The sequence below is a fragment of the Panthera pardus genome, unplaced genomic scaffold (genome assembly GCF_024362965.1).
Source record: "Panthera pardus isolate Hobbes unplaced genomic scaffold, ASM2436296v1 HiC_scaffold_2, whole genome shotgun sequence".
Lineage (NCBI taxonomy): Eukaryota > Metazoa > Chordata > Mammalia > Carnivora > Felidae > Panthera > Panthera pardus.
This window is the reverse complement of record NW_026526765.1, coordinates 61897111-61921318: the sequence shown is the minus strand read 5'-3', so window position 1 is coordinate 61921318 and position 24208 is coordinate 61897111. Positions and strand designations below refer to the sequence as shown.

The 24208-nt window shown below is 50.4% G+C and overlaps 1 protein-coding gene across 1 annotated transcript in view; it reads left to right on the top strand.

The window, feature by feature from the left end:
- STK10 (serine/threonine kinase 10) overlaps positions 1-24208 on the top strand; it is a 116724-nt gene that overhangs the window by 10997 nt on the left and 81519 nt on the right. The window contains exon 2 of the mRNA XM_019450302.2: positions 14362-14526. Coding sequence (XP_019305847.2) covers positions 14362-14526 — 165 coding nt within the window. The remainder of the gene's footprint in view (positions 1-14361; positions 14527-24208) is intronic.

Genomic DNA, 24208 nt, shown 5'->3' with positions numbered 1-24208 from the left:
ATACCAGAACCAGAATTGAGGCCCTGAGACTCCAGAGGATTAACCACTTTGCTAGTGACTAAAGCCTTAACTGTAGCCATCCTCTGTCCGGTGGGGGAGGGGCCACTGAGAGGAGTTGAAGGAAGGACATCCCTTTTCTGTCTCAGGACCTTTGCACTTGCTGCTCTTTCTGCCTCCCACTCTCTTCCCACTACTCTGTGCAACCAGGGCTCCTTCTCATCCTCTGGGTGTCGATTGACACGTCCCTTCTCAGGCCTGCTCCGACTACCTCTCCCTGGCCCTGGTGCCAGTTCTCTGCTGATTTCTTTCGGAGCTCCAGCCACAGACTGGGTTTCTTTTGCGTGTTGTCTTGTTTATTTTTCTTTCCTCTCTGGAAGATGTAAGGTCCCCGCAGGCAGGGAGTTCTCCATTTTTTTTGTGGCCAACATAGTAGATGCTCATAGCAGATGCTTAGTTAATTTCTCCTGTGTGAATGAACAACGAATGAGTAAATGCTAGCCCTAGCTTCTTCTCTGTAGGCAGGCCCAGCACGGTGCTAATGAGCGTAGGCACAGGGATCCCTGCTGAGCTTTCTCCTAGTTTCCCTGTCTCCTTGCTGTGTGACTTTGGGAAAGCGCCTCACCTCTCTGAGCCTCAGCATCTTGAGCTGTAAAATGAGGATCAAGATAGCGCTTCCCTTAGAAAACTTAATAGAAGGTGGAGACCTGGCCAGTCCTTACCATCCATAGTGCTCAGAATGGAGGGAGAAGTAAATGCCGTCGTGGTGCTGATGATTATTCCTGCTGGTCGTGGTGCTGATGATTATTCCTGCTGGTTGACCAGTACACCTGGCTCCTGAGGGTTGGCAGGCAGAGTCCCTGGAGGCCCCTGGTCCGCCTCCCCTTTCTGGTCATGCAGGAGGCTGCTTCTTATAGGGAAGTTGGTGTTTCGGGTTCCTGGGGGTCAGCCGGAAGCTTCTTGCTCTCCTGCCCAAGAACGTGATAAAGAGGCTCCACCCAGCCTTTGGGAAGTTCGCTCCCTGCCTGCTCCGTTCGGTCCAGGGTGGCCGCTCTGGGTGGTGAAAGAGCAACATTCATGCCCCAGAGGGCACGCCTGCCTTTGCCCTCCTTCCTGGAAAGCTCCGGCCTGTTCTGTCTGGGAGCCCAGGCCCAATTCTTGGCCCCTGAGGCTGTTGCCACCATCAAAGCTGGCTTTGTCACCCTGAGGCAATGACCCCATCGGAGCTGGCCTGCTTCCCTGTTTGGCCTGGAGATTCTTTCTACCTTTGTTTTGCCGCTTCGTGGGCTCTGGTCCCCTGGCTCTTATTCAAGCCGCCTCCTCCCTCGAGTGCCCTCCACCCCCACCCCGCTTTGAGGTGACAGGAAACCCACTGCTGCTTCTGTTGGCCAAGGAGGGAGCGGGGGACTGGTGCCTACAGTAATGAGGAACCGGTGCCGGCTCTGTCCGAGGCTCTGCTCTGTCTGTAGACTGAGGCCGACAAGGTGAACCTCAGAAGGCCTGTGGAGCACCTCCCACCTCCCACGGGAGCCCCACCTCCGAGGCTCCTACTTGGTGGTGCAGGAGTCCCGGCTCGGCCATTGTCGTCTTTTTGCTGTGTGACTTTAGGCGAGTGACGTTACCCCTCTGAGCCTCGGTGTCCTTTTCTGCAAAATGGGGATAATACCGTTCCTCTCACAAGTGGGATGTAATTCTTGTCCCGCACCATGGAATACCGGCAGGAGGTATTCCCAAATGCTCACGGCAGTTTTTCTGGGAGTATGGGTGTGTGTGTGTGTGTTTTTTTTTTTTTAACTGAAGTATAATTCACATACATGTGATGTAATGTATAATTAATGTTACTAGTTTCATCTCGTGGTGATTCGACAGGTCTGTGTCTTTACCACCTGCAGTCTTATGAGGCCAGTACCCAAGGACACGCAGCCAGGATACAGCAGGACTGGCCTGCGCCTCGCTTCACATATTTATTACATCTCGTGTCAGCCAGGGCGTGGGGAGGGCTGTCAACCTGCACGACCGTGAGGCATGAAGCGGCCCAGCCATTTGGAGAGCTGTCTGGCATCTCGTGATGGAGTCTCGGGCCCCTGGATGCAGCACCATGTGACGGCGTGGAGTGGCCTGACCATATGTCCGACCCGTCGTGGCCTTGCCCTTTAGCAGAGCAGTCTGCAGCTATTGGAGCTGATGCCGTGGCAGAGTGTCCAGTGATCCACAGGGCCGATCGTGACGCCTTGTTAAATGGCATGACCGTCACCGCGTACAATACACGAACATACTGGTCAGTGAAGTGAAAATGACAAGTCAGTGTGTACAGTTTAACCCCACTTCTATAAGGTATGGGAGAACATACCGTGGAGAGAGAGAATAGTGAACAAACACTTGTGGGGTGCTCACTTCGGGCCAGCCCTGCCCCGAGTGTCAGTCACATATTAATTAGCTCAGTGAATGCCCACAACAGCCCGCGAGGCAGGAACTGCTTAGCAAAAGGAGGAGAGTGAGGGACAGAGAGGCCACATAAGTCCCCTGGGGTCACACAGCTGGGAAATGTTAGGGTGGGTTCAGCCACAGCAGGCACAGGCAAGAGGTGCTACAAAGTGCTGCAGGCAGTTTTCTCTGGGATTATGGGTGTTTTTCTTTAACTGAAGTATAATTAATGCGCAGTGTTCTATTACGTGGACCATGTAACGATTCAGTAGTTCAGTGTAAAACTCCGTGCTCCCCACGGTCAGCGGTTGCCATCTGTCCCCAAACAACATTATCACGATATCATTGACTACATCCCCTAGACTGTAATTTTTATCTCCATGACTCATTTTATAACTGGACGTTTGTACCTCTTAATCCCCTTTATTTCACCACCCCCCACCCACCTCCCCTCTGGCAACAACCAGTTCTCTGTATTTAAGAGTCTGTCTGTTGGTTCATTTGTGTGTTTTTTAGATTCCTTATAAAAGTGAAATCATAAGGTGTTTGTCTTTCCATCTCATTTTGTTTCACTTAGCGTGATACCCTCTAGGTCTGCTCAAGGGATTATGGGTGGTTTGATTGTCTTCTTTGTAATAATACATTTTGAAGACTCTTTTGTTTTTTAATGTTTATTTTTGGGGGGGGAGCAGAGAGAGAGAGAGAGAGAGAGAGAGAGATTGAGAATCCCAAGCAGGGGCTCGAACTCACAAACTGTGAGATCATGACCTGGGCTGAAATCAAGAGTTGGATGCTCAACCGACTAAGGCAGCCCTGGAGAAAGGTGCTTCCTTCTTTCTTCCCTCCCTCCTCTCTGCTCTTGACCCTGGGCCGCCCTCCTGCTGTGACTCAGCACCCATTCCTCTGTGGGCCCTCCACTGGCTCCAGGGGGCTTGGGAGAGGTGGGAGCAGCGTCTCTACATCACCTTTCTCACCTCCTTTATCAGCACTAGGTGAGGTTGGATCCCCATCGCTTCTGAAGAGCTGAGATCTGAAGGCTCCCACATCCCTGGCCTAGTTGGACAGCTTGCCCGGGTTTTCTGTCAAGGCCACAGTGCGATATCTTTTAGGCTAATCCTGTTGGGTTTTGGTTTTTTATTTGCTAGCCCAGAAGGATTTGGAGGCTCAGGCGTTCCCTGCTGTGTCAGGATGGCTCGCCAGCCATCTCTTCCCACCCCCCCCACCCCCCCACCCCCTGGGAGAGAGTATTAAATGGCCGTCTTTGGAAGCCATACCACTCCTCTGCTTTGTGCTTCACAATCTTTGCCATCCTTAAGTGTCACTTGTTCTGAAACTTGGCACTCTCGTTCGTCCTGAGCTGAAACTTGGCCCAGCGATTATTGATAGGGAAGTGGTTTCTCTCCACTTGGCAGGACTCAGTAAGTGTGTATATCCTGCTCAGTCAGAGGCTTGGGCTTCCCCAAGGTAGAGAGGAGGCAGCTTTCAAAACCAGAGAACAGCTAGAGATTCAGGAATATAAATACGTTGAGGAGAAAAGGGACTTCTCGTCACTTCCTTTCCATCCTTAGGCGGAGGACATCGTTTCTTTTTTTGCACGGAGATACAAATGCCAATTCAGCCATCCACCCATAACTCAAATATACGTAGTGTGTGCTATGGCTGAACATGGTGGCAGATATATTGGTGAACAAGCTAAACATGCTTTTAGGCTTTTGAAAGTCAAACATACAGGGTCCTAAGCGAGGAACGTCACAGCCAGTAGCTAACCCATTAACCCATGGTGGTTTATAAACTTTCTCGTGTGTCTCTGGAATTGTCCACATCTCTGCCGGGAAACTAAAGTCTGGTTCCTTGCCTTCCTGAAGGGCGCTTAGCTGGTAAGTAGTAGAGTCGGGATTTGAACCCAGCTCCTGTGCTTTCTCCATTCCACAGATCATTTGATGGAAATTTGCCCATTTCTAAGTTTGCCAAGATGGGGACATGGGTGGAATGGAGTTGGCTACAATATTAAGGGAAGGAGAGAGTCTGGTGTTCACAGAAGCCAACAGTGTAGCTGAGGGTGCCTGGGTGGCTCAGTCAAGCATCTGACTCTTGATTTCGGCTCAGGTCACGATCTCAGGGTTTGTGAGTTTGAGCCCCGCATCAGGCTCTGCACTGACAGAACAGTCTGCTTGGGATTTTCTCTCCCTCTCTCTCTGCCCCTCCCCTGCTTGCTCATGCGTGCATATGCACGCGTGCAAGCTCTCTCTCTCTCTCTCTCCCTCTCAAATAAACTTAAAAAAAAAACAAAAACAGGCTCTAGTGCCTTTTGGAAAAAAAGATTTGATGATTGTTTACTGTCTAGTCATAACTTGTCATTCCTTTCTTCCTGTCTCACACACACCTGTTCTCCCATCCACCCATTCGTAGTCCTGCTTGCTCACTCTCCTGTCCGTCCATCCTGCCGCACGTCCATCCTTGCATATAGCCCTCTCTCCCTCCCTCTCTTCCACTAACCCATCCACCCACCCTCCTTTTCATGCACCTGTCCATCCAGCTCCCCGTCCACTACCCACCTGCCCATCTGCCTACCCATTCTCTCATCTTCCCATTTACTCACCCTCCCAGACTCCCATCCACTAGATATTCTGTGCCAGGCTCTGTGGGGTGGACTAGAATGAATTAGACATGGGCTTAGCCTTTCAGAGCTCACAACGAAGTCAGAGAATCTTGGAACACCAATGACTGGGGTACCAGGAGGTCTGTGAAGAAAGCCCTAATAAGGTGTGAAATGGTAGTAGGGGAGTTGGGGTTCTGAGAGCACTTCAGGGAACAGGCTGTGGAGTTAGACTTTGTGGGATAAACACACGTATGGGGAAGGCACTCCGGCGGGGGGAAGAAACGCGTGGAAGTAGGAAGCAGGAGGGCACTGGCCATAGCAGGGGGAGCATGGGGAGTAGTACTGGACTCCCAGAAAAGTAGAAGGGGTAAATCACCCAGGCTCTGTGTCCCAGGCCAGGGAGTTTGAGCTTTGCATCAGCAGCAGGGAGCCATTGAAGTTTGCCCCCAACGGGTTTCTGGCTGAAGGGAGTGAAGGAAGAGAAGGGGAAGGAGGACGGGCACATGTAGAAACTGGGTGGGAACCCCTGGAGATACTTTCTCTGGGGGGCTCCTGAAGGGGAAAAGCACTGGGCAGAAGGCTGGGCCTGTGTCGAGTCCTGACCGCACTTCCTAGCCGCATGACCTGGGACAGGGCCTTCATTTTTTCTTAACAGGGGCAGACAGAACAGCTGCCTACCTCATGGACCTATGCCGGACACTGGTGAGGGGATGCTTATCCCACCTCAAGAGATCTCAGGAGGTCTTGGCCGGCCTTCTTCCTGAGGCCCCACAAGACCCAAGTGTCCGGAAGGCTGGGCTGTGGAACACAGACTCCCCTCCTCGACTGACTCATGCCTGCCAGCCAGGGGTGTTAGTGGAATCTGAACCCAAGGCCACACTGGCTCTGTGTCTGGTGCCCTCAGGCCACCCTGCTTGGATTTATGTTGGGCCCCTTCCCCTGCACATGGCCCGTCCTGCTGTGACCTTGTGGGGCCAGATTTCCTCCCTCCATAATAGAGTGGAAGCCTTTCCCGTGATTGGTAACAGACCTCCCCACACAAAGACAAAATGTTTTCGGGCAGGGACACCACAGCTGTGTATCGTAGGACACAGACCAGGCTCCTTCTTGGTTGCAGCGGCCTGACCCATATTTGACACGTGCCTGGCACAGCCATCCAGAATCCAGAGGGCAGGGAAAATAGAAACCTTTAGCCTTGTCTGCTCCGTTCTTTGGCTCTGACCCACATGCCTAGGCTGTTCATCTGACAGGTCAGCTGGGAGCCTTCCTTCACGCCTGCCTTCCGGCCAGGTTGCTAGGAGACCGGACTCCCTAACGATCACCACCTGAGGTTCTACCCACTCTTAGCCCTTGAGACCTTTGTTTCTTCCTGGACAAAGAAATACATGTTTCTGAGGCTGGGTCTGGAACATGGGAGTGAGTTTCAGATGCTCCCTCACCTTTATGAGAAAGTATTTTCTGCCAGGTTCAGCCTTATGTTCAAAGCTGCTTCCTAGAACTTTTTGCAGTGATAGGAACATTGTTTCTCCTGTATTCAGTGTGGCTGGTAGCTGCCATATTGGACAGCGCAGCTCAAGTGGGTTCCTGAGAGGACGAGGGTGACCATGCCTGGATACGTTCAAGACAAGGTCAAGATAAAGTGGTTACTTCTGGGGCACTATCCTCCACTGTCCTTGCTGGGACCCCTGTGGATAATTGTCAGATGCCATTGAGGGAAATTAACTTTTACAAGCCGTGTGTATTCCTTATGCTGTGTTTTCAGGTTCTCCTGATTCGTAGGTGCAACGATCTCCCCAAAGTTCTAGCTTAGCCCCATTTTATTAGCCTGCTTTGTTGACATACTATTATGGCTTAATTATTTTTTCTTATTACTATATTGTTTTTCTATTTATCATCTTAAAGGGTTGCTTAATATCCCACTGAGTTAATTTGACCACTGTCTTACTGTTGAACATTTAGGTTCTTTCTGGCTTTTTTTGCCATTGTTATGGACTATGGTGACCATGCTCCTAGTACATTTCTTTTGTTGTCTTTATTTGAATAATTTCCTGGCCTTTTTCTTAGGAATGAGGGCTGATTGGCTTAAAAGATATCGTTAAGGATTTTAAAACCTATTGCTGGTTTTTGTCTTTGGAGGATTGGATCTGGGCGCCAGTCGGTTATCCGACTTCGGCTCAGGTCACGATCGTGCAGTTTGTGAGTTCCAGCCCTGCGTCGGGCTTGCTGCTGGCTGCAAGGAGCCCGCTTCAGATCTTCTGTCCCATTCTCTCTCTCTGCCCCTCCCCTGCTCACATTCTCTCAAAAATAAACATTAAAAAAAAAATGAATCTGTATTTTTGTCAGTAATGAGTATACCCATTTTACCACCCTCTTTGTCACCAGTCCTGGAAGTTGTCATTCCTTGTTTTTGTTAATTTAATAATTATAAATCTCTGCCTTTTTGGAGGAGGGTTTTGGGGGCGGAAGTATCCCCTAGTTTCTGTTGTCTGTGGCCTGTTAGTAACCGTGTTTCCACTTGGGGCTTTGTGTCCTGGGTTATCAGTTAGGTCCTTGGAGGGGCCTCAGTGAAGATCACTTTGTAGGTCTCGGTGGCCCTTTTGAAGGTGGCCCTTGTTACACGTGTGGTGTGTGGTGAAGTACCTCCACAGATATCTGTTCTCTGCTGGAATCCCCCCAGAGATGGCAAACCTACTTACTTTTTGGTGGCAGATGACAGAAGTCCAGAAGGGACTGAAAAGTCAAAGGGCAGACCCTGTCTTCAGGAACAGCTGTCTCCAGGTGTCCGCGGACCTCAGCATCCCCTCCTCCGTTTGTGGGCCCTGCTTCCTTTGTCATGGCTTCATCCTCAGGCAGGGTCTCTGGAGGAATGGCCATGTGGGCTATAAAACCCTCCAGACTTCCATTCTACCCGTTTAGCAACCCCAGAGAAAGAAAGAGCTTCTTTACTGAAGAACTTTACCGAAAACCCCAAAACAACCCCCAAACCACCCAGGTACAACCCTTTTGGCCTGCCTTGGGTCACTTGTGCAAGTCTGAAGCGCTGGCGGTGACCGAGAGGGCCAGGAATGCGTGGCCGGGCCTGCGCTGAGCACTGGGGCCAGGTGGGCTCAGCCCCCCGTGAATCCCTTGCACCAAGAGGGAGGGGCAGTTGCCAAGGGAAAGGAGAGTTGTGAATCTGCAACTGTCCCAGACTGGACCCAGGTCACTGCATTCACTTTTGTTTCCTCATCTGCAGAGGGCACGGGGGAGTTGGGATTTAGGAGTGGGGGCTAACATTCTGGTCTCTGAGTTCTGTGATATCAGCTCTTTCCCTGGGGGAGGAGGGAGGGACACCGTGATCAGCCCGCAGCTGGGAGGGACGGGGTGGGCTGGGGGTTGTCCCCCTCAGCTGCTGCTTTGTGATGGGACTTTCAGGAAGCCCCTGGCCCCTGAGTGGACCGGACCGGACTGGCCTGGCCTGGCCGGGGCCCCTTGGGTGGGGCAGGGCTCCCTGCTGGGAGGGTTGTCCCCACCTCCTCCAGGCTGGGCGCCTGAGCCGCACAAGGGGGAAGATTGTTCCCGCCAAGGTGCCTGGGCCAGTAAACACAAGTGGCCACTGTGTGTCTGTTCTCAAGGGTGTGGGCTGAGGCGTTAGTCACTGCCAGCCAGCAGCGGAGGGCTGGGCGGGGGCTCCCCCACCCTTTGCTGGACCCCAGCCTTGCCTCAGCCAGTGGGAGAGATGGACGTCAGAGGCCACAGACAGCCACTTGTTCTTTATGCGACTCCTTGACTGTCAACTCCCACAGGTGCCCCATCCGCTCGGACCACCCATGGCTTTCTAGGACCTACCCACTCTCACAAGATGCCCTACACATCAGACCATGAAGAGAGCTTGGGCATCATTTCCCCACCCTGCTACTGTACAGGGAGGAAACTGGGGCCCGGACAGGACCTTTGCAGAATTTGACCACTGGTAAAGAGGTCAGGAGCGTGGACACTGAAGCCACGTAGACCTGAATTCAACTCCCAGCCCTGTTGTTTATCTGCTGTGTGTTCTTGAGCAAGTGGCTTTGCCTCTCTGAGCATGAGTTTTCTTACACATAAAATGAGGCTCTTCATAGTACCTCCCGGGTATAAAAATTAATTGAGGGGATCAAGCAGTGTCCTCTTGTGCCCTCTCTAGGCTCTATTGCTTCAGCCAGTTTCATTTTCATGAAATGTTTATGCTGGAGGCTAGCTTAAAGTGGGGTTTGGGGTTATCTCAGCCATCTCTGCTATTGTTCCGAGGTTGCATCTCATTGGCTGACGTGATCACATTCTTCTCCCTGAGCCATTCATGTTCTGATCGACCAGTATGAGTCACCCACCCACTTCTAGAGTTGGAGGCGGATTCTGCTCCAGTGCATTTTAGGGACTGGGAATGAGGGCGGGTTAGCTCCCCCAAAGAAAAATCAGGTAGGGTGAGTTATGTCATGAGAGGGCCGTGATTTCTATTACCAGTGCTCCTTCTAGCAGAAACTGTCTTGTTCACTAGAAAAGGACCTCCCCTAGAACATGAGCTCAGTAAATAATGGTTGAATGAAGGAACAGGGAACAAGCTGATTTCTGGCTGCCTAGTGTAGTCAAGAGAACACTGGTCGGGGTGGGTCCTGGTAGCCTTTGAGCCTTAAGTCTGCTAATCTGGGAAATGGGCATGATGGCGACCACCTGCCTTAATGGCATGTGGGTGGATTAAAGTTTGGTATTTTTAGTACTTAGCTGCCAAGCATGTTATCAGTTGTGGTCTATAGTCGTTTATCTTCAGCGATGGCAGGCGGAGCAGGGAACGCTGGGTGCCCCCCCAGGGAGGGCTGGTTGGGAAGAGACTTGGAGTTTAGGCTCTTTGAGCAAGGTGGGCCTGCATTTGGATCTGCTTCCACTCCCCCGCTTGCTGTGTGACCTGAGGCAAGTCACCATGCCTCTCTCAATCTCTGTTTTCTCATCTGTAAATTGGGGTTACTAATACTTATCTCCAAGGGCTGGATGGAGGATGAAATGAGAGATTGCATTTAAGGCCCGTCCTGGCACATGGTGAGCGCACAGGCAGTGTTAGCTGTTTTTATCATCAGCCATTATTACGTCTTCTGGCACGGAGGTGAGTAGATTGCTGCCTCAACCAGACTTGTAAAGAATTTAATTTTGGCGAAGTCACTTTATGCACCACGAATGCTGCCAGCTAACCCCTTTCTGGCAGGCTCTGGTCTCTGTAATCTGAGCGAGGTGCTGGGCAGCGGGTGTTCCTCGGTGTTGACCCTGGCACCTGGCTGGAGGCCCAGCCCTGTGGTCAATGCTGCCTTTCAGGGTGATGGGCAAGGCAGGTTTTGTGCGCTCACGGAAAATGGTCCCTGCCTGGGCCTCCCTCACTTCTGGGAGAAAATACTGGTAAGGAAACCCGGGAAGAGGTGCCATGCAGCCTCCTTGACCATCTCTCAGGAGTGCAGGGCGAGTGACTGAGGGAGTGGCTTTTGCCCCGCTCAGTTCTCCCTTGTGCTGCTCTGGCTGGGGGCTGGGAGAGCATGGTCAAGGTGGTTGCCCCACCTCTGGCCACCCCGCTGAGCTTTCCAACCATCCTTCTGGTAAAGGAGCAGAGCGGGCCTTACCTCCTCTTCTGGGTCTGGAGAGGAGGGGGAGCGAGAGTGGTGTACAATGTGAAAGGGTGCTTCGATGGTCCTCTTGCGGGCACTTAAAAATCAGCCTTACCGGAAATGAAAGGGCAGGTACACAATCAGGTGTGAGAGAGGGAGTGAGTGTGTGCCCGTGTGAGTGAGCACCAGAGCACAAGCGCCCAATGGCCGAAATCGTGTTTCTCAGGTGTTCTCAACAAGCTTTCACGACTGAGTTTATAGGAGCGGCCCCCACTCAGGTGGGGCAAGTGAGCAGGTGGGTTTAGCACAAGGACTGACACTGGGTTATGGCCCCCTGGGAAATTCTGTCTCCCCGCCCCTTCCCCCACACACTGGCTCCTGGGCCTCATGAGGAAGGGACCGTGTGGAGGAAGGGTGTCCCTGCCGAAGTGCAGACCTGGGAGCAGGTGTCCCGACCAGCCCTGTCACCTCACCTGTGTTGGGGACTCTACTCAGTCTCCTTGTCTGTGCATGAGATAGTAAGAGCACCAGCATTGGGGGGGTGCTTGAAGAGATAAATGAGTTAGCACATGTTGGAGTATAGACTAGTGACCTTGATCAATGGGAGACCATTGTCATCACTGCGTGGGGCCCTGGGGATTTTGCAGCTCTGTTAACAGAAACAGTTACACGGAGAATAAATTTGCAAATGAGCTCAAAAATTGCCCATTGGCATCACTCCCTTCCACAAGGTTCCCTGGTGGGGTTTGCCGCTCCCTCGCAGTTACCCCACCCTCCATGAGCATGCCCTCTAGTCACTGGCAGTAGAGGGGTGGGTCTCTGGCTGGACCTTGAGGCCACGGAGTAGGCCACTCTGTCTCTGCGGGGAGGGTGCCCTGTGCGGGGCTGGCCTGGGAGCTCTCGTAGGTGTCTGTGGGCGTCTGGTCTTAGGGCTTCTGAGTTCTGGAGACGATAGAAGACCTTGTACAGCAGTGGAAAGTGCACAGGGTCTTGGAAGTTAGAGGACCCAGGTTCAAATTCTGGTGCCACTATCCTAGTTCCAGCCATGTCCCCTCTCTAAGCCTCTAGAATGGGGACACTGAGGTGCTGGGTACTGCGGTGTCGTGTGAGGTGATGCTAAATGCTCATTGTCATCCTTGGGGGTGCCAGGCATGCAGGAGCATCTGGGCCATCAATCACCACATCGTGGGGCCGGTCAGAGTTGTCCTAGGAGGTGAGGGTGTTGTGTGATACTGTCCTCAGGAAGCCACCACAGTGGAGACCACCAGGGCTGCTCATGGAGTCCAGAAGAGCTGGTTTCCCGTGTGCTTCCCCACAGATGGCTATTCAAGGGCTCCAGACGAGTGGCCTGCTTCCTGGGCCCGTGTTGTTGGAAAGTGTGCTCTCTTTTTTTTTTTTTTAATTTTTTTTTTAATTTTTTTTTTTTTTTAATTTATTTTTGAGACAGGGAGAGACAGAGCATGAACAGGGGAGGGTCAGAGAGAGGGAGACACAGAATCTGAAACAGCCATCAGGCTCTGAGCTGTCAGCACAGAGCCCGACGCGGGGCTCGAACTCACGGACCGCGAGATCATGACCTGAGCCGAAGTCGGCCGCTTAACCGACTGACCCACCCAGGCGCCCCAAGTGTGCTCTCTTAAAACACCCTAGCCCATGCAGCACAGTGGGTGAATGCTCCCAGCGGCCCTTGAGGTTCACGGGGCCACTTGAGGGTGTGTGGGTTCTGTTCCCTTTTCCTGGATACCAGCTCCCCGTGGGTGCGGTAGCTTGCACTGTTTGCCTGGTTCTTTCTCTCTTGCTCTCAGTTCTTAAAATTGCGGTAAAATATGTATAACCTAAAACTGACCATTTTTAGCCCTAAGTGCACAATTCATTGGCATTACGTACGTTCACAGTGTTGTACAACCTTCCCCCACCTTGTCCGTTTCCAGAACCTCTTCGTCATCCCAAACAGAAACTCGGTGCCCGTTTAACACTAACTCTCCATTTGCCCTGGTGGCCTCGATTATACGTCCTGTCTCTGAATTTCACTCGTGTAGGTATCTCACATAAGTGGGATCATACGATAGTTGTTCTTTTGTGACTTGGCTTTTTTCATCGAGCATGAAGTTCGTCCTGTTCTAGCATGCATCAGAATTTCCTTCCTTTTTCTATCCAGCGAGGCTTTCATTCAGGATAGGAGAAATACAGTTTCCCAGACAAAAGAAAAAAAAAAAAGAAAGAAAAGAAGGATTTCCTTCCTTTTTAAGGCCAAATAACATTCCACTGAGTGTATATTCCACTTTTTTGTTTGTCCATTCATCTGCTGATGGACATGTGGCTCATTTGCACCTTTTGACGTCAGTGGGTAGTGCTGCTGTGAACATGGGTGGACAGATACCTGCTCGGATCCCTGCTGTGAGTTCTTTTGTATCTCTCCCCAGGAGTGGAACTGCCGGGCCACGGTGGTTCTGTGTTTAATTAACCTTTTGAGAAACCCCCAAACTGTTTTCCATGGTAGGTGCACCATTTTACCTTCTGCTTCTCTGCACCATTGCTTCTCTGCACAAGCAATGCGCAGAGGTTCCAGTGTTTCCACAGTCTCACCAACACTACTTTTCTTCCTTTCTTTTTCTTTTAGATTTGATTTTTAAGTAATCTCTATACCTCATGTGGGGCTCGAACTCACAACCCTGAGATCAAGAGTTGCATGCTCTACCGACTGAGCCAGCCAGGTGCCCCTATTTTTCGTTTTTCAGAAAATTAGAGGGGCACCTGGGTAGCTCAGTTGGTTGAGTGTCTGACTCTTGATTTAGGCTCAGGTCGTAATCTCAGGGTCATGGGGTCGAGCCCTGCTTTGGGCTCCGCACTGAGCATGGAGCCTGCTTGGGGTTCATTCTCTCTCTCTCTCTCCCCCTCTCCCTCCCCCACCCCCCCCCATGCTCTCTGTCTCTCTCTCAGAAAAAAAATTTTTTTAGCCATCCTTGTAGGTGTGAAATTCCCTCCCTCTTTTTCATCAAATAAACCGTTGTTATACCGGGGAGATGCATCTGGGAAGCCCTTGCACTGCACTTGGTGGGGGACTTAAAACCTCTTTTCATTTTACTTTTAACGTGTGGGAAATATGCAAATACACATATGAAATGTGCCTGTTAATGTTTTAAACAACACGCAGAGAGTGAAGGTGCCCTTTAATTCTCCCCATTTTAGGCACTTTCCTAGCCTGCTGTCAGGCAGCATGTTTCCAGAGTTTTCCATGCATTTATGCAGTTTTCCATTAAATTTTTTTAAGTTTATTTATTTGGAGAGAGAGACTGCATAAGCGGGAGAGGGGCAAGAGGGAGAGGGAGAGAATCCCAAGCAGGCTCCACACCATCAGCGCAGAGCCCTATGTAGGGCTTGAACCCACAAACTGTGAGATCGCGACCTGAGCTGAAACCAAGAGTCAGATGCTTAACCGACTGAGCCACCCAGGGGCCCCACTTTTCCACTGTTATAGAAAAAGTGTCCTACCACTTGATTGTTCAGTGACTTAGATCTCTTACTGAACACAACTTAGCAATCTTTCCCTGTTGGTGTTTGTAGGGATACGCGATTCTTGTGTTTTTATTTATCGCATAGTGTGGGTATGTCGTACTTTAAACAACATTAGCATGAATCGCCGAACACCGGTTTTCACGCAGGCCTGTCCGAGCGGCTTCCGGGGCTCGGTTTCCTGCCGGATGTGCCTCGTTGACCTTCTTTGCCTCCGCTTCACAGGCCAAGAACAAGGAGACGGGTGCCTTGGCTGCCGCCAAGGTAATTGAGACCAAGAGTGAGGAGGAGCTTGAGGACTACACAGTGGAGATCGACATCCTCGCCACCTGCGACCACCCCTACATCGTGAAGCTCCTGGGAGCCTACTACTATGACGGGAAGCTGTGGGTAAGGGCCGCCTGCCTGCCCCCTCCTGGTCCTTGTGGCCCGGTAGGCCGGAGCTAGCCAGGTTCACAGGTGCTCTGCTCTTTCTTAGTGTCTGCTTTGAGGGCCGGGGCCCGGGTGAGCAGAAAGTGAAGTAGGGCGGCTCCAGATCCCCTCTCCTTCCCTTTCTACAGAGCCTCCCCACTTTTGGGGATGGGGGCAGTGGTTTGAGCAGGAAGGAATTCTTTTTGGACAGGAGAGGGGCAGAGAGAGAGAGACAGACAGAAAGAGTCCCAAGTAGCCTCCATGCCCAGAGTAGAGCCTGACGCAGGGCTCGATCCCATGACCCTGAAGTCATGCCATGAGCCAAAGTTGAGAGTTGGACGCTTAGCCGAGTAAGCCACCCAGGCGCTCCACGGAATTCTAAGGCTCTGCCACTTACGAGTTAGAGAATCCTAGGCAAGCTCTTAACTTCTCTGTGCCTCAGTTTTCCCAAGTGTAAGATGGGAGTAATAATAGTACCTGGCTCATTTGGTTATTACAGGGATCAAATAAATTAACTCATGATCGGTGTTTACAAGTGTACCTTGTACAGCTCTTGCAGGTGCAAGAGCCTGGTGACTGTCGACTGACGGACTGTTCGTATATGTTATATCATTTGCAATAGCGGTGTCATTACTGTGGCTGCTGTGTGGGGATTCTCTGCAATGGCAGCATCAGAGGAGGGGACCCCTTAACACCCCTCATTCTCCGCCCAGGAGCCTCATGGCTGGATGTGCGCAGTGCGGGCACAGCTTCAAGCCCCGCCTTCCAAACCCAGCCCACTCCCTAGCCTCTCTAGAGAAATTTTGCAGGCTCCCTGCTTTTCATAGGACATGTCTGTCCTGCAGAATGCTTGTCCCATGGACACTCTTCTGGGATGAATACCTCTCAGTTTATGAAACCCGGACTCCCTAGAACATACGTGTCTCTTCAAACTATTTTTCAGCAAGCGTTTTATAATGTAGAGCAACGTGTTAATGTTCCCAAAACTCCGTTCAACAAAATCACGTGCAGGAAAAGTCTCCCGTGAATTCTAGATGCAATTGGAAGACTGTCAGAATCACACGTAGATGTTTTGCAAAGACATCCCAGGGGTTGGCAGGGCCGGGCACCTGCAGAGGTGCTGGAGCTGAGAGAGCTGGCCCAGGTCCGTGTTGCTGCGCACAGCAAGGTTAATGATGATTTAGTGGTTACGAGGGGGATGTTCTCAGTGTTCAGCCTCCTATCGTGATAGGTTATGTGTAGAGAGAGTTACTATGTTTTAGTTATATTTTAGGAAATTAATGGAGAGTTTGGAGTTGATGTGCTTTTTAATTTGTCCCATTTAAAATAAGGGGAAATAGAGGCGCCTACGTGGCTCAGTCAATTGGGCATCTGACTTTGGCTCAGGTCATGATCTCGCCATTCCCGAGATCGAGCCCCACAGCGGGCTCTGTGCTGACAGCTCAGAGCCTGGAGCCTGCTTCGGATTCTGTGTCTCCCTCTCTCTCTCTTCTGCCCTTCCCCCACTCATGCGCCGTCTCTTTCAAAAATAAATGTTAAAAAAAGTAATAAAATAAAATAAGGGGAAATAGACCCTAGGTTTTTTCTTTCTGTACAAGATACCTGATTTTAGGAACAGACTACTGATGCTTGATGGGGAAATCTGTGTTTCATTTGAGAAAAGGATCCTGCTGTTTAAGAAAAACCAAAGGAGAGTTTAGGGAAACCACTGTCGGAGTTTATCCCTGTCATTTCATAGAAGTGAAGGAAGCCAGTGTCTGAGGGGAGTGAGAATGTGGCCCCCTGGCCCTGCCCAGAGCTCTGTCCACTGAAACGCGTCCCCTTCCAATCCTGGATGGAAGCCAACTTTCGTTTGCCTCTCTGAGAGTCTCTTTGGGGAGCCCCCTGGATGTCACTGGGGGGATGAAACCACCACCACTGACTGCTAGATGCAGATTCCAAAGCTTTTCTTCATCCCCTGTCTCCAGGCACCTTGGGAGATGAGCGGGGTGGGGACACAGGTCCAGAGAGGGCGGGGCCTCTTGCTCATGGCCACGTACCTGAACCTGCTTGTTTCTTCTGTCCTGTTCATGGAGCTGCTTCTCAGAAAGTTCTTTCTTTTAAGAAATTAAACAAATACTATATCTATGATCCCTGGAGAAAAGGCTACAGAAAAACAAAAGAAAAAAAATGATTAAAACCATTCAAAATTTTGTACCAGAGATGACTGCTGATAAATGTAGAATATATTTTTCTAGGTTTCTAATATATATACACATACGTACCCATGCCCACAGGTTTTTTTTTTAAAAAAAAAATTGGTATCATACTTATTACTTTGCCTTTTACTCTTTTTATTTAAGGTCTATTAAGAACAACTTTTCATGTCAGTGGGGGGACACCGCATCTTCATATTTGGTTTTTCTGTAGAATTCCATCTCCTGGCTGTGCCATTCTCTATTGTTGGGCATTTAGGTTGCCTTTTTTTTTTTTTTTCTGTTATAAACAACTTTGTGATGGACCTCTTTGACTTTTAAAAAAAAAAAATTTTTTTTAACGTTTATTTATTTTTGAGACAGAGAGAGACAGAGCATGAACAGGGGAGGGGCAGAGAGAGAGGGAGACACAGAATCGGAAGCAGGCTCCAGGCTCCGAGCCATCAGCCCAGAGCCCGATGCAGGGCTCGAACTCACGGACTGCGAGATCGTGACCTGAGCTAAAGTCGGACGCTTAACCAACTGAGCCACCCAGGCGCCCCCTCTTTGACTTTTTGTATGCTTGTCTGTGCCTCTTTAGGAGAATTTTTAAGCTTTTTTTTTAATGTTTTATTTTTGAGAGAGAAAAACAGAGCGCAAGTGGGGAGGGTCGGAGAGAGAGACAGACAGACAGACAGACAGACAGACAGGGACAGGGAGACACAGAATCCCAAGCAGCCTCCAGGCTCTGAGCTCTCAGCACAGAGCCTGACATGGGGCTTGAACTCACAGGCTGTGAGATCGTGACCTGAGCTGAAGTCGGACGCTTAACCAACTGAGCCACCCAGGCGCCCCTCTAATAGCTATATTTAAAAAAGAAAGAAACAGATGAAGTTAATTTAAATAATATCATTTATTTAAGCTGGTATATCAAAAATATTATTTTGACATGGAATCAATAGAAAAATTATGAATGAGACATTTCACTTTATTTTTCTTTCTAAGGCTTCAAATCCAGTGTGTGTTTTACACTTACAGCACGTCTCAATTCAGGAGCTACATTTTCATCAGAAATCTATATTTAGATGTCGTAAAATTTACTGTTGACAAAGTAGATTCAGTGTTGTCTCCACATTCTTAAACGTTTCCTAGTAACAGAATTGAGTGTCAGATTTTAAATTTAAATTGATTACAAGTGAGTAAAGTTCTACATTAGCTGCATTTCAAGTGCTTGATAGCCACGTGTGGTTAGCGGTACTGGGTTGGACACTGTCGACAGTGCAACTCTGGAGGTAGACCCAGGGCCCAAAAATGAGGGAGTGCAGGAAACGCTGGCTGCCCTCATGACTTTCCTTGGGTTTAAATTTTTTTTTTTAACGTTTTATTTATTTTTGAGACAGAGAGAGACAGAGCATGAATGGGGGAGGGGCAGAGAGAGAGGGAGACACAGAATCGGAAGCAGGCTCCAGGCTCTGAGCCATCAGCCCAGAGCCCGACGCGGGGCTCGAACTCACGGACCGCGAGATCGTGACCTGAGCTGAAGTTGGACGCTTAACCGACTGAGCCACCCAGGCGCCCCTTTCCTTGGGTTTATAACGGCCCCTCCTCACCAGCATCCCTCCGGTCCCCAACCCCTGCCCTGAGCCAGATTTTGGCCTCTGGCAAAGTCTTTCAAGCGTTGGGTGTGTTTTCCTATACCTATAGGAAGTGGGAGAATGGGACGATGGGAAATTTGTAACAGTCACCTCCCGAGGAGAGCAGCCCCGGTGTGTACCGTCTGCCATTTTCTGTGGTATGAACATTCCTGCTTTGGTTAATTTCAGGCTACAAACACCATGTCGCTAACAGAGTTGGAAAGAGGTTTGCAGTGGTATTCCATGATAAAGTATTTCTGCCGCACAGATTTAGTAGATGTAAATAATCTCAAGCGCATAGGTGATAGTAGAATGTGGTACAGTCATTAGGGAAAGGATAGGTCTTGAGTGTTTATAATCTTTGTTTTCAACGTAAGTCCAAAAATTGTAACGTTATATAACTTCATTTTTAATAGTGGTTGTGTTTAACAGCTGGCTGACGACAATTCCTGAAAATTGCACAATCAGTTTCCCAAGCCAGTGAATGCTTGCTCTGGCATACCACTGGAGCCAGACCAGAGGAGTGTTGACTAAGCCACCGGACACTGCCGCTGGGTGTCACACAGCCATCCACTCATTTGAAAGATGAGACAACTGCAGGCCGGACAGGGTCCGGGATTTACCTGAGGTCACACAGCAAGTTAGTCACAAGGCCAGACATACGGAAGTCTTCAAAGACCAGGGATGAGAGAACCTACTCGTGTGACACTGCTCTATGGAAAGCCCTTCCACGGCTCCCCAGAATATATTCCAAATCCATTACCCGGTACACAGGCTGTGGTCTCCCATCAGCGGATGCTTTCCCAGACCTATTCTAAGCCCCTTGCAGGCGACACCCCCAGACCTTTGCTCATCTGGTACCCTCTTCCAGGCGTGCCCTTCCCATCGTCATCTGTGGTCAACGAGAGCATCACTGCCTCCATGAGGCATTTTCACTTCTTCCCTGTACCTCTAGGTGGAATGTATCTCTTCTTCCTCTCCTCTCCGCTCCATTTCTTTTCTCTCCTTTTACCAGGCATGTTTTAGCACAGTTACCAGTCTTGGTGTTGCCTCCGAGAGACTGGGTCCTACCTTCATTCTGGTCCAGCACAAGGGAGGGAGTGGAGGTCTAGGCCGGTCCCCTCAAGACAGCTGAGGTGGGGGTCCGATTCTTGATTTCGGTTCAGGTCATGATCTCATGGTTCATGAGATCGAGCCCTGTGCTGTCAGTGTGGAGCCTGCTTGGGATTTCCTGTCTCCCATTCTCTCCCTTTCCCTGCCTTCTCTCTCTCTCTCTCTCTCTCTCTCTCTCTCTCTCTCTCTCAAAAATAAATAAATAAACATTAAAAAAAAAAAAAAAGACAGCTGAGGTGCTTGGGGCCAGCCCTGCCCTGGGGGAGTGAAGTCCCACAAAGCCCATGTCCTAAGGTTGACTTTGGGCTTTGTTTTCTAGCTAGTGATAGCTGGTAGGGAGGAGGGAAGGAATCTGCATTCCTCTAAAGCTTTTCCTTGTGTTGAGTGGAAGAGAGGTGAAGGTGGCTGGAATCCTGCTTTTGCACCTGGTGAGCATTTTGAAGCCCCTTCTGATCAGTTCCTGAGCACAGATCTTGCTTGGCCTTTTTGATGGACACAAACCCTGAGTTTTGATGTGTTACCTGTTCACCCCAGGACCTCCAGCCTTGGCCTCTACGAGCATGGGTGATGCTGGGGCAGTTAAGCCTGCAGTCCTGGAGGACTGCCGCATTCTCCATTTAGTCATTTAACCAAGTCTCTGTCGGGTTCCTTCCTTGTGCTGAGCCATGTCCCGGGCCCTTTGGATACAGAAAGTGATGCAGGCAGGTTGGGTCCGAGGACCCAGAGGGAGTCCCACAGGACTTAGCCAAGAGGGTCCTTGGCTTGGTGCAGGATGGAAATCAAATTCAAGCCAGCAGGAGGTGAGGCCTAAGGATGGGGCAAGCCACCTTCAGTGTGTGGTCTGGGAAGCCTCGAGGTGATAGCTGAGAAGGAGCCAGTGGAGGGAGGACTGAGGTTACATCAAGTGGGAGTATGTTCACTGCGTTTAAAGACAGCGAGGGGCAGTGCCTGGGTTGGGTGGGAGGAGATGTGGGTCAGGAAGGTAGGAGTTGCGATCTTATTGTAGGTGACGGGAAACCCCTGGGGTGTTTCAAGCAGGGCAGTGCCTGCCCTCTTCTTCAGCCGGTCTGAGTCCCTTTGTACCTCCTCCGTGCTGGTCACATGCATTTGCTCCCTTCCCGGCCCTGTGGTGTAGGAGCCAGGTCCGGTCCTGTCTCTTGGTGCCAGTGTGGATCTTAGCTAACCTTCGAGTCTCCATCTGTTCAGCACAGATGGAGAGGATGATCACAAAGCTTATCCTGTTGTAAGGATGAAGTGAGGCCTGCAGGTCAGGTGTGGGCAGCAGTGCCTGGCACAGAGTGTATGCTTAGTTAATGCCCTTGTCCCTCTCTCCCCTCTCCTCCCAACCCTTTTGGCCCCATTCCCCGGATGCCTCCTACCCCTAGTTTCCTGCAGCTCCCTCTCTCCTGGCTTTTCTGCCTTTTGCCTGGTGAACCTTCTTGAGGCTTCGCTGTGATTTTGTCCTCCCAGAACAATAAGAAAGGTAACGTTAGGGTTCGAGGATGACACCGACAGAGGGAGGAAAGGCCTTTCATGTGCACACAGCAGGCCCTGCCACCCTGGCCTGCCCTGGAGACTCAGCACAGGTCAAGTTCAGAAGTCCCTGTGTCCCCAGGTTTCACCTGGTCAGAAGGTTTTGCAGTGAGTTTATTGGCCCAGCAATGTCCTTGCTGAGTATCAAATAGAGCAGTGACTCTTCTGCTTGCACGGGAGGTCTGTACCATCATGGAGTCTTCCCGGGTTTTCTCTGGGTGTGAACAGACTGTTCTCAGTGCTGAATATCTATGGTATTTATAGGGTATTCTCGATAGGGCTGCTGCTTCCACAGCTCATCTGTTCGGCTATTGCCATAATCGTTAACCTTCTATTTATTTTGAGGGAGAGAGAGAGCATGAGCATGAGTGAGGGAGGGCCAGAGACACAGATTTCCAAGTAGCACAGAGCCCGACTTGGGGCTTGAACTCACAAACCATGAGATCATGACCTGAGCTGAAATCAAGAGTCAGATGCTTAACTGTGACTGAGCCACCCAGGTGCCCCTCACCCTTTTTTTTTTTTTTTAAGCTTATTTAATTTCAAAGAGAGAGTGGGGGAGGAGCAGAGAGAGAGAGAGAGAGAGAGAGAGAGAGAGAGAGAGAGAGAGAGAATCCCAAGCAGGTTCTGTGCTGTCAGTGTGGAGCCCAAGGTGGGTCTCGAACTTAAAGTGACGCACTTTCTAGAAATTAAATACATGTATTTAAAAAGAAACTTTCAGGGGCGCCTGGGTGGCTCAGTCAATTAAGCGTCCGACTTCGGCTCAGGTCATGATCTCACAGTTCGTGAGTTCAAGCTCCACATCGGGCTCTGGGCTGACAGCTCAGAGCCTGGAGCCTCTTTTGGATTCTGTGTCTCCCTCTCTCCCCGCTCTTCCCCTGCTCATGGTCTGTCTCTCTCTCCTTCAAAAATAAATAAAAACATTTTTAAAAAATTAAAAAATAAAAATAAACTTTCATCTTACTACCCTACATGGGAAACTAGGACCCACTTGTCATAAACAGAAATAAAAGAAAATAAACCAATTGTGTTGAATTTTAACCCGATCCCTTTGCCTGCCAAAGCCTCAGCCTGGGTACTGCACTTCCTGTTAAAAGGAAGTTGTCACAATGGGCCTGTTCAGCACATTAGTACTCACTTCCCACTCGTAAGGTGGCCCCCAGAGTAGCCCCATGGACTCTGGTCTATACTGCGGTTTGGGTCATTCTGTGTGCGTGTGTGTGTGTGTGTGCGTGCGTGTGTGTAGTTTTCCTGTACATTGTAGAATGTTTAGCAATGTCCCTGCCTCTACCCAGTAGATTCTAATAGAACCTCCCGCCTCCTGGCTCAGTTTGACAACCAAAATGTCTCCACATATTGCCAAATGTCCTGTGGTGCGGGGGTGGGAGGCAAAATCGCCCCCCGCCCCTTGAGAGCTACAGGTCTTTGCCATTCAGTCTTTTGCTGTTGGGGTGGAAGGGTATCTACCATGCCAGACAGGCCATGAGTCAGGGCCCCTCACCTGCATGTGAAGCCTTGGAGAAAATTGCAGACTGATGACCTCAGGCCGGATTGGGCCTATGGATGCTTTTTGTCTGGCATGCGAGATGCTTTTAGAAATTTGCTGCTAGCATTTTGTCAGAACATTCTGGAGATGTGGTTGTATAGGCTACCTTTCTGCGTGGTGGCGATTGCCTGGGGCCCCCACAGACAGGGATGTGCTCTCCGGTTAGCCTCAGACCTCACTGCTCCCTGACGCATTCCCGATACTGAGGTCTGTTTGTCATTGGGGGGGTACTGCTGTAACTTCAAGTAGAATTGAGAGGAAACATTTCTCATCTCGCATCTCTGTCAAAACTGAGGAAAGTAAGGACAAACAAGAAGATTGTGTTCCTAGAAAAATGTTGAGAGCATATGTATATCTTTTTATATATGCAGCCTCGTTTGCCCCTTAAGTCACCAGACCTGGTGAGCTCTGAAGTCAGGACTTCTGGCCTAGGGAGTCCAAAAATAAGCTTGTGGGGGATCTGTGAACTTCCTGAACACGTATGCCAACTTTATGTGTGTGTGTGTGTGTGTGTGTGTGTGTGTGTGTGTGTGTGTGTAGTACCCAGAAGGAATGACTAGGGGCTTTTCAGAGAGTGACTTCTTGTCTGAAAGTAAACATTCTGCAGAGAGGAAGTACAGGTCGCAGGGTCACAGAGCAGGGTGTGGGTGGGAGGGGCCCACTGTCCACACATGTTCGTATGACCACATTTCATCGGCCAAGGTTTCTGTGGCTTGTCGCCTTGGGCTAGGAGGCCAGCTGTTGGTTGCTGACAGAGATTGCATATCTGGCCTTAAACAAGCCAGAGCTATAAAGAGAAGGTGATGTTAGAAAGTACTTAGCAGCTCTGTGTACGTCTAGAAAGTCGCTGGGTGTGGCAGGAGTGCTGGGCTGGTATCAGGAGACCTGAGATCTCCCCAGATCTGAGACCAACTTGCTGTGTGACCATAGCCAAGCACTGTCCCCTTCTCTGTGCCTCTGCTCCCTGGCCCACAGTGCCAGGGGCTTGGAAGGGTTGCTCCCAAGGAGGTCTTTTTCACCTAAGTCAGCTCATTTTGTCCTGACCCATGGTTCCCTGAAATCTTGAATTCTGGATTTGCGGGCATCAGTGTTGTGGGCCAGGACCCCTTTCCACGGGCTCTAGGGTCCTGGCCCCCCTGGAGCAGCCTGGCATTCACTAACCTCTTCTTTCCCTCTGGGTGGGGTCTGTGCGGCACCCACTTGTCTCACACAGACACACACACACACACACACACACACGCACACACGCACGCAGTAGTACCTGAAAGTCTGCACAGGCTTCTCAGTCCTTTGAGGCAGATGTTATTACTTTCTTGCCATTCCCCTTGTACAGCTAGAGTGCCCTGAAACTTGGGGAGGGAAAGCAGCGGGGGGAGGCTTGTAGCTTCTTGGAGTAGAGGATGAATCAGGCAGGGGGGACGAGAAGAAAGAGTCAGCAAAATACCTGCCCTTTGCTGGGCTCTTTCATGATTATCTCACCGGATTGTCCCAAATCCATAGGATACAGATGCTGTTACCTCCATTTTACAGATGGGAAGACAGGGTCAGAGAGAGAGAGGGAGAGAGAGAGAGAGAGACAGACTTGTCTTGACTCAGCCAGTTTCCAGCCCAGATCAGCTAGGCTTCAAAACAGTGCCCCTCCTGGTGCCAGCCCTGGGTAC